Genomic DNA, 16,222 nt, shown 5'->3' with positions numbered 1-16,222 from the left:
CGGTCATACATGATTCTTAATAAAATTTTAGTTAGACATTTATTTAATGGAAATACAACAATTTAATTTCCTTTTGCAGGACCATTCGTTGTACATCTTTATATTCTTATTTTCTAATTTTTTGTATTTCAAAACATGATTACTTGTACAACAATATCATTAATATCATCACAAAAACCTAAGGTCACAAATGTATCCGTAATGACAATATATCGCTTTTCTTTTCATGCAAAAGGTTTGAAAATGATGCATTGATAACTTTTACTTAACATATTCACCCATTGAATGAACAATAAAAGTGTAGTTGTGTGAATAAATAAAACAAAAAGGACCATTGGAACAATAACAAAAAAATTAACAAAGGGGAAACTGAAAATGTGGTTGCTCCTTCATTGATAAAAAACTGGGACAAAATATTTTGATAACACTGCTTAAGCTAAAGGGGAAAAAAGTCAAACAATAGTGAATACATTTAGGAAAGGTCCCTTTCTCCATTTCTGGTGTGTAGTTCGTACCTAAACTGGAAAAAGGCAACTACTTGATTCCTTTATTTCTTCTTCTATAGGAGGGAATGAACTCTACAGGAGTTCGCTTGGTCCCATTCACTCTCTGAACAAATCTAATACAGTAACATCATCCTGGCCTCTTTTTTATTTTACAATCAAGAAGTATTTCTTATGTTTTGTTACAGAAAAACTCTAATAAAACACATTAGCACAGATGATGTCAATCATTTGTAAAATGATAAACAATAACACTATTAAGCGCACATACAGAATATAAAAACGTTTCAATAAAAACTGACAAGACAGTAGGTGAGGTTTCTCATCAGAAGAGGCAAGTTATACCAAGGATGAAAAATGTAATTATCAATAATTAATTAAAACCAATAACAACACTCAACTTCTCCTTTTAGTTCAACAGTGAAATTTACAATGGAACAGAATACAAATATACTCAAGAGGCTAAAACCCCCAAAATATGGGTCAAAATAAATAAAAGCAACTCAGAAAAGCAGTCAAGTGTCCTTGTTATGCAGTCAAGTGTCCTTGTTGTGAAACAGTAGGGTTGTGTGAGGAGAGAAGAGGTGAGGTGTGGCTAACTACTCCTATGACACTGGTTTACTATGCTTGGGTATGTCCAGGGAGATTTGGGCTGCATCCAAATGGAACCCTATTCTCTATATAGTGCATTACCTTTGACCAGAGCCCTGTAGGCGCTGGTCAAAAGTAGTGCACTTTATAGGGAATAGGGTTCCATTTGGGGCACTCCTGTGTTAGCTTCTGGGATTCATTAATTATTTTGTTGACTTGTGCGATGATCATATCATGGATGTTATGGGGGGAAAATTAAATGACATTGGTGTTATTAAGTATCATCGTAATACTTAGCACCGGTGTGGACTTCAATAAGCAATTCAATAAATAGCCGATAGGTTTGCTTTCGTATGTGATCTACGAAATAATAATCTCAGGTTATAGGTCATTTCAGAATCTGATTATTTGTATGCGTTGAGGTTTTGGAGATTATTCCAGCATATCTATCATCTTTTATGTAGGTTGATTGTTGTTGCTCACTGAATGGTTTCTCAGAGATATCTGATAGACTGTTGATTGTGACTAGAGGGGAAGCAGAGTGGTACTGCAGATCTGTAACCACTCAGGATTGGCAGTTGTGTGTTACTGAGGCCATCCATGTGACATATATCTCTTGGGACAGGAGAAGGCATGCTGGGTGTGAGAGTCACATGGGTTGAGAACAGAAAAACATCTGAAAACACCCACAACTCGAAAACTAGACTGTGGTTTTGGGCCAAACATATTCAGAGTTCAGAAAACTCAGTTTGAGATTTAGACTTTTTAATGGATGCTATGTTCCCACCAAAAGTTCCAAGACAGTTGCATTTTAGAATGCAAATGGGAATGTCATTGGTATGGAATATTTGGTGCCAAAATGGTGTACAGTCATACAGAACTCTGGAATCCTAAGGCTCTGAGAGTCTGAGTAAAAGACCAAAGAAAGGCAGTGTGTGTGGTGATGATTTGGGTTGGTGTGTGTGTATTTGTACTGTGTGTGTGTGTTCTTCTCAGCACGTTGTGGCCAGGGACTGGTGTATAGGTGGCTGGAAGCAGCGGACATGCTCCACGGTGGAACTATCAGTCTCCACAGCCTTCATGTACTTGTTAAGGATGGCAAAGATCTCATTGTTCAGGATCTGGTACTTCCTGATCCGATCAGCCATCTTCTTCAGCGGCTGTGGAGAGAGAGAGAGAGAGAGAGGGAGAGAGAGGGAGGGAGGGATAGCGAGAGAGAGGGAGGGAGGGTTTGAATCGTATGATAGAATTAAAACCACAGACCACAGACCACAGACCAGGATTGTAGTAGCCAAGAACTTGCCACAAAGATGATGAGCTTCCTCTCCTCATATCAATCTTTCTCGTAAAAATAAATAAATAAAAACATTTTTTTAAATTCACCAGCAGTTGACATATCCCTAAATCAGTGGAGGCTGCTGAGGGGAGGACAGCTCATAATAATGGCTGGAATGGAGCGAATGGAAAGGCATCTAACACATGGAAACTATGATGTATTTGACACCATTCTACTGATTCCGCTCCAGCCATTACGAGCCTCTCCAATTAAGGTGCCACCACCTGTGCCCTAAATCCCTTCTTATTTCTGTGCTAGCATGCTGGTTAAAGGTGTGTAGATGCGTGCGTAGCGTCAGTGTGTACCCACCACGTTCTTGATGATCTCATCCTTGCCGTCCTGCCTCTGCACCTTGAGCAGGTGGTAGCAGAAGTCAAACAGGTCGAAGCGGCGCTGCTGACCCAACAGCACGATGATGGAGCAGCCTGCCCAGTTCAGCCCGTCACCAAAACACTGCCTGCAGAGGACACGCACAGGGATGGCTAGCTGTTACTAACTTAGTAAGTACTTTGCATTTGTAGAAAATACTTTACAAATCAAGCTTGATTGATGGGTTTATCTACTACTGTAAATCTGAAGTAAAGTCTTTGGTGCCCTGAGAAGACTACAGTAACTAAATTGTTACTGTGTGTGAGTGTGTGTACACTGCCTTGCCCCCTACAGTAACTCACTCTGCGGTGAACTCGTGAGTGCCGACGGGGATGCAGTAAACAAACTGCATGGCGCTCCAGAGGCGGTGGAACTCCATACACTCGTCCACGTGCATCACGCCATTGGTGGGGGGCGGGCCTCGCCACACGGCGTCCTGCAGGAAACTACGGATCCTCGTAAGGATCACCTCGAACATGGACAGGCCACAGCAAAGGCGCTCCTTGGTCAACAGATCCCCCTCACGGGCTATAGCTATTTGCTGAGGAAAGGAAACATTTGGACAGGAAGCGAGGAGGAAAGGATACATTAGGAGAGGAAGGAAGAAGGAAAGGATACATTAGCAGAGGAAGGAAGGAGAACAGGGAGTAAGGAGGAGCAGATCAAATAGTGAAAGTAATTGCCTTGGAACTTTGGTGCCAATATGGCTGCCCTTTCAAATTCTACATTTCAAACCAAGATGGCTGAAACTGTCTAATGGCTGTGGGTCAGGACAGAGAGCTAGGTGATGAGGTATGATGGTGATGACAAGAAGGTAGAGCTCACCTGAGGGGTCCCCAGCCTCTCAATGAGGGGCACCAGATGGAGTGGAGCATACTTAGCCTCCAGCCTCTTCATCCTGACTTCCAGACGCTCCCCCTCTACACACACACACACACACACGTTACTACACCAATCACATCAGACAGATATGCATAACAATATTGAAGTCCTTATCCCACCCATCCACCTTGTTCTCAATCTGGATCCACACGCCTGGACCTATATCACATACCTTTGATGTAGACCCTGGGGAGGATGTTCTGGAAGGGGGCTGCATGAAGCAGGTCACACACCTCCTCCTGGGACTGTGGTTAACACACACACAGACAGAGGCAGAGAGAGGTGACATTGAACACCAGCCAACATCTCTCCTGGACACATGTACACTACATGGGGTAGTTAGTGGTGATGGGAGGGAGGTGTTATACTCATTAGTAAGGAGTGGAGTCAGAGGTGCATAAGCTGTGAGAATGTGTGTTTAAGTGAGAAAGTAGTAGGCCAGTACAGTTATGATGAGATAACCCTAGGCATGTGTATGACTCATGCACTAAGTACAGTACATTACACTGTCATTGGTCTGGTCAACCCCCCCCCCCCCCCCTTAGTCGCACTACAGGCTACTGTCACACAGGTCTGGCTAACCAATAGGAATAACTGGAATATGGAATCAGCAAACGACAAGAGATCCAGATCAGGAAAGCTCCACTAAAACACTATGGAAGACAGGATGATCTGCATGCTGTGATCCACCAGTACAAACACCCACCCACCAAATCCACCCACACACCCCCTGAGGCAGTCAGAGGGAGAAACAGACAGACAGACACAGACAGACAAGAGGGTATAAGGGTGTAAAGAGTGACAGTCAGACGTCGAGAGAGAAGTCAGTGTTGACAGAGAGTATGGAGGTAGAAGTGAAGTTGAGCACATACTCAGCAAAAAAAGAAACATCCCCTTTTCAGGACCCGGTCTTTCAAAGATATTTAGTAAAAATCCAAATAACTTCACAGATCTTCATTGTAAAGAGTTTAAACACTATTTCCCATGCTTGTTCAATGAACCATAAACAATTAATGAACATGCACCTGTGGAACGGTCGTTAAGACACTAACAGCTTATAGACTGTTGGCAATTAAGGTCACACTTGTGAAAACATAGGACACTAAAAGAGGTCTTTCTATTGACTCTGGAAAACACCAAAAGAAAGATGCCCAGGGTCCCTGCTCATCTGCGTGAATGTGCCTTAGGCATGCTGCAAGGAGGCATGAGGACTGCAGATGTGGCCAGGGCAATAAATTGCAATGTCCGTACTGTGAGACATCTAAGACTGCTCTACAGGGAGACAGGACAGACAGCTGATCGTACTCGCAGTGGCAGACCACGTGTAACAACACCTGCACAGGATCGGTACATGACACCTGCGGGACAGGTACAGGATGGCAACAATAACTGCCCGAGTTACACCAGGAACACACAATCCCTCCATCAGTGATCAGACTGTCCGCAATAGGCTGAGAGAGGCTGGACTGAGGGCTTGTAGGCCTGTTGTAAGGCAGGTCCTCACCAGACATCACCAGCAACAACGTCACCTATGGGCACAAACTCAACGTTGCTGGACCAGACAGGACTGACAAAAAGTGCTCTTCTCTGACGAGTCGCAGTTCTGTCTCACCACCCCTGGTGGTCGGATTCGCATTTATCGTCGAAGGAATGAGCGTTACACCGAGGCCTGTACTCTGGAGCGGGTTCGATTTGGAGGTGGAGGGTCCATCATGGTCTGGGGCAGTGTGTCACAACATCATCGGACTGAGCTTGTTGTCATTGCAGGCAATATCAATGCTGTGCGTTACAAGGAATACATCCTCCTCCCTCATGTGGTACCCTTCCTGCAGGTTCATCCTGACATGACCCTCCAGCATGACAATGCCACCAGCCATACTGCTCGTTCTGTGCGTGATTTCCTGCAAAACAGGAATGTCAGTGTTCTGCCATGGCCAGCGAAGAGCCAGGATCTCAATCCAATTGAGCACGTCTGGGACCTGTTGGATCGGAGGGTGAGGGCTAGGGCTATTCCCCCCAGAAAGGTCTGGGAACTTGCAGGTCCCTTGGTGGAAGAGTGTGGTAACATCTCACAGCAAGAACTGGCAAATCTGGTGCAGTCCATGAGGAGGAGATGCACTGCAGGACTTAATGCAGCTGGTGGCCACACCAGATACTGACTGTTACTTTTGATTTTGACCCCTCCTTTGTTCAGGGACACATCATTCCATTTATGTTAGTCAGATGTCTGTGGAACTTGTTCCGTTTATGTCTCAGTTGTTGAATCTTGTTAAATTCATACAAATATTTACACATGTTAAGTTTGCTGAAAATAAACACAGTTGACAGTGAGGACGTTTCTTTTTTTGCTGAGTTTACTTTACAGACAGCCACCCAGAAATACACAGGTCACCTCTATCATGGGAGCCAAGGACATGGAGAGATACTTTAAGATAATCACTTTTTATTATCAATTTATTTCCAATAATGATATAATAATGATTGCAATCTTGGATTGTTCTTTATTTCTTACAATAATTTTAAAATCTCAATCTTTGGCTTTCATGGTCCTCCGGAGGTAAAACTTTGTGTGTCAAAGTAAGATGGTGAATATAAAAACAGAGAAACATGGCAGCCCAAACCAACAGAGAGAGAGATGGAGATCAGTCAGGGTGTGTAGCAGCCCAAACCAACAGAGGGAGAGATGGAGATCAGTCAGGGTGTGTAGCAGCCCAAACCAACAGAGAGAGAGAGATGGAGATCAGTCAGGGTGTGTGGCAGCCCAAACCAACAGAGAGAGAGATGGAGATCAGTCAGGGTGTGTAGCAGCCCAAACCAACAGAGGGAGAGATGGAGATCAGTCAGGGTGTGTGGCAGCCCAAGCCAACAGAGAGAGAGATGGAGAGCAGTCAGGGTGTGTGGCAGCCCAAGCCAACAGAGAGAGAGATGGAGATCAGTCAGGGTGTGTGGCAGCCCAAGCCAACAGAGAGAGAGATGGAGAGCAGTCAGGGTGTGTGGCAGCCCAAGCCAACAGAGAGAGAGATGGAGAGCAGTCAGGGTGTGTGGCAGCCCAAGCCAACAGAGAGAGAGATGGAGAGCAGTCAGGGTGTGTGGCAGCCCAAGCCAACAGAGAGAGAAAGATGGAGATCAGGGTGTGTGTTTTTTTATACCAAAGACAAGACCTAGATTCTTACCACCTGTAGTAGTTTGCCAGCGTGTAATAAAGAATAGAGTTGCAATTCAGATACAGCCAATATCAACATTTCTGGAGGGTGAAACTTTGAGACGAAGATGGAAACAGATATATTCAACCAGACAGAAGGAGGAGAAATAGCCTGACATGTATCAGTCCCTCTTTCTGAGATAGATAGATAGATAGATAGATAGATAGATAGATAGATAGATAGATAGATAGATAGATAGATAGATAGATAGATAGATAGATAGATAGATAGATAGATAGATAGATAGATAGATAGATAGATAGATAGATAGATAGATAGATAGATAGATAGATAGATAGATAGATAGATAGATAGATAGATAGATAGATAGATAGATAGATAGATAGATAGATAGATAGATAGATAGATAGATAGATAGATAGATAGATAGATAGATAGATAGATAGATAGATAGATAGATAGATAGATAGATAGATAGATAGATAGATAGATAGATAGATAGATAGATAGATAGATAGATAAAGCAGGAATGGGAGGAAGAGAGGAGAGAGGGAAGAGGAGGGAGATGATGGAGAGGAGGGAGAGGAGAGATAGAGAGATAGATAGAGAGATAGATAGATAGATAGATAGATAGATAGATAGATAGATAGATAGATAGATAGATAGATAGATAGATAGATAGATAGATAGATAGATAGATAGATAGATAGATAGATAGATAGATAGATAGATAGATAGATAGATAGATAGATAAAGCAGGAATGGGAGGAAGAGAGGAGAGAGGGAAGAGGAGGGAGATGATGGAGAGGAGGGAGAGGAGAGAAGTGGAGAGTATGAGAGAGGGAGAGGGAGGTGATGACGATGGAGAGGGGTGATGGAGAGGAGTGGGGTGATGGAGAGGAGAGGGGTGATGGAGAGGGGTGATGGAGAGTATGAGAGGGGAGAGGTGATGGAGAGTATGAGAGGGGAGAGATGATGAGAGTATGAGAGGGAGGTGATGACGATGGAGAGGGGTGATGGAGAGGAGAGGGGTGATGGAGAGGAGAGGGGTGATGGAGAGGAGAGGGGTGATGGAGAGGAGAGGGGTGATGGAGAGGAGAGGGGTGATGGAGAGGAGAGAGGTGATGGAGAGTATGAGAGGGGAGAGATGATGAGAGTATGAGAGGGGAGAGGTGATGAGAGTATGAGAGGGGAGAGGTGATGAGAGTATGAGAGGGGAGAGGTGATGAGAGTATGAGAGGGGAGAGGTGATGAGAGTATGAGAGGGGAGAGGTGATGAGAGTATGAGAGGGGAGAGATGATGAGAGTATGAGAGCTGATGAGAGTATGAGAGGGGAGAGATGATGAGAGTATGAGAGCTGATGAGAGTATGAGAGGGGATGAGAGTATGAGAGGGGAGAGCTGATGAGAGTATGAGAGGGGAGAGCTGATGAGAGTATGAGAGGGGAGAGCTGATGAGAGTATGAGAGGGGAGAGCTGATGAGAGTATGAGAGGGGAGAGCTGATGAGAGTATGAGAGGGGAGAGATGATGAGAGTATGAGAGGGGAGAGATGATGAGAGTATGAGAGGGGAGAGATGATGAGAGGGGAGAGATGATGAGAGTATGAGAGGGGAGAGATGATGAGAGGGGAGAGGTGATGAGAGTGGAGAGATGATGAGAGTATGAGAGGGGAGAGGTGATGAGAGTATGAGAGGGGAGAGCTGATGAGAGTATGAGAGGGGAGAGCTGATGAGAGTATGAGAGGGGAGAGCTGATGAGAGTATGAGAGGGGAGAGCTGATGAGAGTATGAGAGCTGATGAGAGTATGAGAGGGGATGAGAGTATGAGAGGGGAGAGGAGGGAGAGGTGATGAGAGTATGAGAGGTGATGAGAGTATGAGAGGTGATGAGAGTATGAGAGGGGAGAGGAGGGAGAGGTGATGAGTGTATGAGAGGGGAAGAGGAGGGAGAGGCGATGAGAGTATGAGAGGTGATGAGAGTATGAGAGGGGAGAGGAGGGAGAGGTGATGAGAGTATGAGAGGTGATGAGAGTATGAGAGGTGATGAGAGTATGAGAGGGGAGAGGAGGGAGAGGTGATGAGAGTATGAGAGGGGAGAGGTGATGAGAGTATGAGAGGTGATGAGAGTATGAGAGGGGAGAGGAGGGAGAGGTGATGAGAGTATGAGAGGGGAGAGGAGGGAGAGGTGATGAGAGTATGAGAGGTGATGAGAGTAGAGGTGATGAGAGTATGAGAGGTGATGAGAGTATGAGAGGTGATGAGAGTATGAGAGGTGATGAGAGTATGAGAGGTGATGAGAGTATGAGAGGTGATGAGAGTATGAGAGGTGATGAGTGTATGAGAGGGGAGAGGAGGGAGAGGTGATGAGAGTATGAGAGGTGATGAGAGTATGAGAGGTGATGAGAGTAGAGGTGATGAGAGTATGAGAGGTGATGAGAGTATGAGAGGTGATGAGAGTATGAGAGGTGATGAGAGTATGAGAGGTGATGAGAGGTGATGAGAGTATGAGAGGTGATGAGAGTATGAGAGGGGAAGAGGAGGGAGAGGTGATGAGAGTATGAGAGGTGATGAGAGTATGAGAGGTGATGAGAGTAGAGGTGATGAGAGTATGAGAGGTGATGAGAGTATGAGAGGTGATGAGAGTATGAGAGGGGAAGAGAGTATGAGAGGGGAAGAGAGGGGATGAGAGTATGAGAGGGGAGAGGGGATGAGAGTATGAGAGGGGATGAGAGTATGAGAGGGGAGAGGGGATGAGAGTATGAGAGGGGAAGAGAGGGGATGAGAGGGGAAGAGGGGATGAGAGGGGAAGAGGGGAAGAGTAAAGGAGAAAGAGAAACAAAGGTATACAGGTGAAGCAGAAAAAGGTGGGAAAGGAGGGAAGGACAAAACAGAGGAGAGGAAGGGATAGAAGTGAAAGAGGAGAAGAGGAGGAGGGACTCACCAGAGCTTGTTCGATGAGCAGACAGAAGAGGATGGCGTTCCCCACCTCTCTGAGACTCTGGAAGACATCCGTCTTCAGCTCTGCGTACTCTATAATGTCCTTCAGCTGGTGGTGGAAGAACTCCAGGATACCTGGCAGGGAAGGACAATCAATCAATGTATTTTAGAAAGCCCTTTTTACATCAGCACTGTTACAGAAACCCAGCCTAAAACCCCAAAGAGCAATGTAGATGTAGAAGCACAGGGGCTAAGAAACTCCCTAGAAAGGCAGGAACCTAGGAAGAAACCTAGAGAGGAACCAGGCTCTGAGGTGTGGCCAGTCCTCTTCTGGCTGTGCTGGGTGGAGATTATACAAGTACATGTGGCCATTAAGGCCTGAACACAGTTAAAAGTTACATCTTCAAAGTGAAAAGAGTTAAATATTAAAACAACGGATCCGATCACATGGAGTTATACTATGAAAGGGACTGTCCTTGACTGATAAACACACATCAGTATCATTATGGAACATCCAGGTATGGTAGGATTATGAACTGCATCATGTTGACTATGACAATGTATATTCCGTCACTGTGCTCTCTATGACCGAGATCAGGCATACAGGAAGTCCATTAAATGTTCAGTACAGCCTGTTACGGTACAGAACACCCCTAATCTACCTAACCTATAATCCCTGGTCATAGAGAGACATGGTAAACCTGCATATCTCATTTGATCTGTCAGACGACTGTAATATGATTGGGCAACAACAGGAAGTTTTATTATCTGGGACCAACTGGGTTTCAAACCTGGGTTGTCTGTATGAGTCATGGCTGTGTTAGCCCTCTGAGATAAAGCCTAGGCATTCACTGAACTACATCTGACTACAGTACATCAACCGACCTGGGGATCCGTACTCGTGGCGCGGCAGGCGACAGATCTTGGGCATTACCTCGATCAGAGTCTTCACATACTGCAGGATAGTGCCCTGCAACTAGAGAGGAAAGAGAAGAGGAAGATGAAGAGGGAGAAGGAGGGTAAAAATATGAGATTAGTTGGATATAGTGTTTTTAACAGAGCGCTGGTATGTAGGAGTACATTCAGACAATAGTAAAAGACACAAATAGCCCATAATACCAGGCTCTTGACTATCTTGAGCAGTTCCTCCATCACCACGGCGATGCCCTGGTAACCAAGGAGACGGCAGATGGTTTTGAAGTGGGGCGGGCCTACGAAGTTCCTGTAGGAGCTATAGATGTGGGAGTAGGCAATGTTCAGAGGCTGGGGGAGGGTGAAAAAAACATCAGAAGCATGCTCTCAAAATAGGTACAAATGTTTCTCATTTCTAGAGTTGTACTCAAATAGGAGACTGTATACAGTACATACCTTAGACCCATACAGGTAGTACGGCTGCACGTTGGCCGGCTTGTCTCGCTGAGGCTCCTGGGTAAAGGGGATGGCAGTCCGCACGAAGCTGAGGACACAAAGAATGAACGAGCTAGAGGTAAGGGGTCATGAGCAGGAGTCCACTTAGGTAATGACTAAATGGAATATAGATAACCAACTGCTGAACCTGAGCCATGTATTGGTAGACCTGCAAAGAACTGTAAGCTAGGGAACATGTCCAAGACTATCAATAAGGACCCCCTCCCCACTGACCGGTTGGTGGAGCCGTTGTAGCAGTAGTTAGGGAGGAAGTCAAAGTTGAGTTCCCAGAAGACATGGAGCGTGATGCGTCCGTAGGGGGCAGACACATTGTGGTTGGCCTCACGGAACATGGCGTCGAAGCTGTCCAGGGTCATGTGCTTTGAAAGCAGACGATGGGTCAGTCTGTTGATGTCCATCAGCCACTCCAACTCCTGATGGGTGGAGTGGTGTGTGAGAGAGAAAGGTGGGGTAGTGAGTGAGAGAGGGGGAAAAAGAGAGAGGGGGGTGGGGTAGTGAGTGATTGAGTCATGGGAGAGAAAAATCAACATCAACTGCTGATGGGTGGAATGGTGAGACAGAGAATAAAAGCTGGTAATATAATGTGGCCAGTAGGTCATGGGCCCCAGAGGACAGGAAAGGGTCTATGAGAATAAGCCTAGTGTGTGATATGTTACCAAGGACTGACAGTATGCTATCTGAGAGAGTACATATGACCCAGGACTGTGAGTGTGAAGGAGGGTTGGTTGTGTGTGTGTGAAGGTTCAGACCACAGTATGCCCCTGCCCTGGTGTTCTCACCACAATAGAGGTGAGGTCTTCACTCTCAAAGCGACTGATGGCCTGGTCCAGAGACTTGTACATGGCTGCTGAGATCCTCTGGGTGATCAGACGGTTCAGATCGATGGAGCGACCCAGGAGCTGGAGAGAGAGGACAGGATGAGAGGGAGGGAGGGAGGGAGGGAAGAGAGCGAGAGAGGGGGGAGAGGATGAGAGAGATAGAGTGAGGAGGAGAGCGGTAGAGAGAGAAAAGAGGACGAGAGAGAGAGGGGGAAGAGAGTAGGAAATTAGAGAGAGGTGTTGTGTGATTTAATGTTAAAAACTGACCATGTGGTCAGTCTCACAAAGATCTCTGAAAGTGTACCGCAATGACAGGGCGGTGTATGACAGGGCTAGGGTGACCAAGTTTAAATACCCAAATCCGGGACAGCGGGATGATTTTTCAGGACACTCGCCGGACAGTGTAGCCAACACATTAATAATCCCCCCCCCCCCCCCCACACACAAAATAAATCTCCCTCCCGCTGCACCGAACCAGCTAGCAAGCTAATTGAAGCACAACTAATAAGCATAGAGAGCCTCAAGTTTTACAAAATGACCTTATATCTGTCGGTCTAAATCAGCTATTTCCTTCCTTTGTAGCTCTCCATTAGACACATTCTTTTTGTAAGTAACAAAGGGCCAAAAGGCGGGACTGTGGTCACCCTTGCCAGGGTGTATTCCAGGGCGATGTAAGACAGACCTACCTGTACGTGTCTCTGTTTGAGCAGCGTCTCATAACGGTTGGAGGGGGGATAGGGGATGATCACACCATAGTTTTTACACTCTGCCCTGAAACGCTTGTCCAGGAGGACACTGTGGAGCAAAACACACAACAACATCCTTCACTGCTTGATTAAACCCCCCCCCCATATCAACATGATTCAGTTTCCAGCAGTCTCTTACCTTCCAGACATGGCTTTGTAGTAGGCAAATATCTGGTCAGCCAGCTTGTAGACAAACTGATCGAAGCACAGGTTCACCTGTAGGAAAAACAGCATCCGTAACTCACTACTCTTGTGGGAATTGGTGATGAATTACTTGTCATTGTTTGATTTCTGAGGCGGCCATCTTGGTTTCGTGCTAGTTTACCTCAGCCTCTATCTCATCGTAGAGGAACTGTTTCTTGAACTTGGTCAGAGCGTAGTAGCCACTGTCATTGTAGAGGTCCAGAGGGTACAACACATACCTGGGAGAAACAGTCAGGATGGCATCAGCTGGGTAGCCTAGTGGTTAGAGCGTTGGACTAGTAACCGGAAGGTTGCAAGTTCAAATCCCCGAGCTGACAAGGTACAAATCTGTCGTTCTGCCCCTGAACAGGCAGTTAACCCACTGTTCCTAGGCTGTCATTGAAAATAAGAATTTGTTCTTAACTGACTTGCCTGGTTAAATAAAAGGTAAAAAAATAAAATAAAGGCACAAACACACAGACTCAGCATGGACACAATGACAACAGAGAGACAACAAACACCATCTTTCTATCACTTTCCATCACTTCCTCTTTCTCACCTACACACACACAGAGTGGTCTAAACAGGGTCTTACTCCATCATGGATGGCTCCTTGGTCTCCAGAATGTGATCTGTGAGAATCCAGGGCATGGACATCTCGATAGGGAACTGGATCCTGCGACCCATGGTCAACTCCAGGAAGAACTCTCTGAACCACAGCTGAGACAAGTCACAGCAGTGCTGCAGCGCCTCTGGAGGATGGGAAGGGAATATCATGACATTATTATACATTATACATTATTAGAGGAAGCACTTCCTGAACCACATTTGAGACAGGAAACAGTGCTGCAGTGTCCCTTTTCACTCGGGGTCCCCCTTCCAGCATTGTGGAAAATATCCCCCAATTAGATTTCAGCGTGGGCATCAACCTTATGTAGTAACAGCAGTGCTGCACCACCTCTACAGGAGGGGAGGTGAATAACATGATATTATTACAGGAGGGGAGGTGAATAACATGATATTATTACAGGAGGGAAAGGAAAGAAAAAAGTACAAGGTGAGGCTTGATGATGATCTTGAGGGTGGTAGTGTAAGAAAGTGTCACACCCTGATCTGTTTCACCTGTCCTTGTGATTGTCTCCACCCTCCTCCAGGTGTTGCCCATCTTCCCCATTACCCTCTGTGCATTTATACCGGTGTTCTGTTTGTCTGTTGCAAGCCTACCAGCGTGTTTGTCCTACTCCTGTTTTCTTGAGCACATGTTTTCTAGTTATCCCGGCTTTGATCATTCGTTCTGTACCCTTTGACACGGCCCTGGATTACTGACCTCTGCTTGCCTTGACCCTGAGCCTGACGTTCTGTAACCTTTGACACGGCCCTGGACATGGCCCTCTGCCTGCCCTTGACCTATAGTTCGCTTGCCCCGTTTTATAATAAACGTCTGTTATTCTAACTGTCTGCATATGGGTCTTATCCTGAGTCCTGATAGGAAAACATGTGTGTGGGTGTGTGTGTGTGTGTGTGTGTACATACCGCTGAAGTTGAGCAGGTGTGTGAAGAAGAAGGAGTGTTTGTGGAAGTCTTCTATAGCCAGTACTATGGGTCCATCCAGACTGCTACGTAGAGTCTTCTTAGAACCACTCTTATCAGCTATCAACGACTCCAGCATGGTACGAACCATGTACAGCTAGCGAGAAAAGGAGAGAGAGAAAAAAACTAAATAATACTATTACCATTTCCCTTCAAAGTCCCTGTACTTGATCATGCCCCTACAACCTGCCTCTATCCCTAACCAACATCTGTCTCTTCCATCCCCCGTTCCTAATTCCCCTAGCCCTCTGTTATCCTTCTCTCTCTCCGCTGGTGTACCTGTGTGCTCGAGGGTCCCACAGCTCTGCGGGGCACCTTGATGTCGAACCCTCCCTTGGGGTCCTTCTCCCCCCTGAGACAGGGGTCATTGGGAGGCTCCCGAGCCCCCTCCCAGTCACAGATGGTCTTACGGATTGCCTGCAGGACACTAGAGAGAGACCAAGGGTTATCAGAGAATCAGCATTATAGGAAATTACCATCTATTCCCTATGTAGTGCCCATGGGGTTAGGGTGCCATTTAGGACAGACTAGTTAACTATAGAAGGTCCATGGTTATTCTGTCTCAGCAAACAGTGAGAATTGTGCCATATGCACACATGAGCCTTTGAGGGGACTTGAACCTTTTTTTCAAGGTGTTTTTTTTGTTGATCAAGACCACCTAGAAAACAAGATGTTACAGAACATCTTAGGAGGTTCTCTTGCCTGAAATGTGTTACTGGTACCTGATGAGAACGTTCTTCTTCTTGCGTACGGCCTGACGTAGAGGCTCTCTGAGGGTCATCTGGGCAAAGTCCTGCAGGGCTGCATAGATGGTGTTCCTTATGGCCTGGTTGAATACGCTCTCCATACGACCCATCAACACCTACAACGCAGATACCATCAACACCACGTCCATAATAATATACAAAAAAAATACAAATATCACCACCACCCCCCTCCACCTCCACCACTCACTCCACCACCACTCACTCCACCACCACCACTCACTCCACCACCACCACCTCCATCATCTCATTCACCACCACCTCATTCACCACCACCACCATAATCATCACCTACATCATCATCATGATCACCACCACCCCCACCTCCATCACCACAACCTCATTCACCATCACCTCCATCACCACCACCATAACCACCACCACCACAACCAGCCCCTCCACCACCACCACCACCACCACAACAAAATACAAAAAAATACCAAATACCTCCAACATCATCCCCACCTCCACCATCACCACCACCTCCATCATCACCACCACATTCACCATCACCACCTCCTCCACCATCACCACATTCACCTCCATCATAATCACCACCATCATCACCATCATAATCACCACCACCTCCATTACCTCCACCACCTCATTCACCACCATCATCACCTACATCATCATCATCACCACCACCACAACCTCATTCACCACCACATTCATCATCACCACCACCATCATCATCATCATCATATCATCATCACCACCACCACCTCATTCATCATCACTACCACCACCTCCATCATCATCACCACCACCACCACCACCTCCACCATCATCACCACCAATGTAGCCACATTTCAACCAAGATGCACGGTGGTGAAATGCTGCTATGTTACTATTCTGTAAGTGTCCCAACGATGTCATGACAAAGCTCTCTGTAGGTACAGTGTGTGTTT

At 46.1% G+C, this 16,222-nt stretch overlaps 1 protein-coding gene across 1 annotated transcript in view; it reads right to left on the bottom strand.

Moving 5' to 3' along the window:
* Positions 1 to 20: 20 nt before the first annotated feature.
* Positions 21 to 16,222, bottom strand: part of LOC109864937 (cytoplasmic FMR1-interacting protein 2) — a 36,586-nt gene continuing 20,384 nt past the window's right edge. Inside the window, exons 13-30 of the mRNA XM_031797766.1 lie at positions 15,270 to 15,409; positions 14,827 to 14,974; positions 14,491 to 14,644; positions 13,553 to 13,709; positions 13,100 to 13,196; positions 12,914 to 12,990; positions 12,715 to 12,823; positions 11,990 to 12,109; positions 11,424 to 11,623; positions 11,151 to 11,238; positions 10,902 to 11,045; positions 10,668 to 10,758; positions 9,787 to 9,917; positions 3,854 to 3,926; positions 3,625 to 3,719; positions 3,102 to 3,340; positions 2,740 to 2,887; positions 21 to 2,254 (exon numbers count right to left, since the gene is read on the bottom strand). Of these exons, the coding sequence (XP_031653626.1) occupies positions 2,087 to 2,254; positions 2,740 to 2,887; positions 3,102 to 3,340; positions 3,625 to 3,719; positions 3,854 to 3,926; positions 9,787 to 9,917; positions 10,668 to 10,758; positions 10,902 to 11,045; positions 11,151 to 11,238; positions 11,424 to 11,623; positions 11,990 to 12,109; positions 12,715 to 12,823; positions 12,914 to 12,990; positions 13,100 to 13,196; positions 13,553 to 13,709; positions 14,491 to 14,644; positions 14,827 to 14,974; positions 15,270 to 15,409 (2,379 nt within the window). The 3' untranslated portion in view covers positions 21 to 2,086. The remainder of the gene's footprint in view (positions 2,255 to 2,739; positions 2,888 to 3,101; positions 3,341 to 3,624; positions 3,720 to 3,853; positions 3,927 to 9,786; positions 9,918 to 10,667; positions 10,759 to 10,901; positions 11,046 to 11,150; positions 11,239 to 11,423; positions 11,624 to 11,989; positions 12,110 to 12,714; positions 12,824 to 12,913; positions 12,991 to 13,099; positions 13,197 to 13,552; positions 13,710 to 14,490; positions 14,645 to 14,826; positions 14,975 to 15,269; positions 15,410 to 16,222) is intronic.

This window comes from Oncorhynchus kisutch, linkage group LG19 (genome assembly GCF_002021735.2).
Source record: "Oncorhynchus kisutch isolate 150728-3 linkage group LG19, Okis_V2, whole genome shotgun sequence".
Lineage (NCBI taxonomy): Eukaryota > Metazoa > Chordata > Actinopteri > Salmoniformes > Salmonidae > Oncorhynchus > Oncorhynchus kisutch.
The sequence above is the reverse complement of the archived record's forward strand: the minus strand, read 5'-3'. Positions and strand labels throughout refer to the sequence as shown.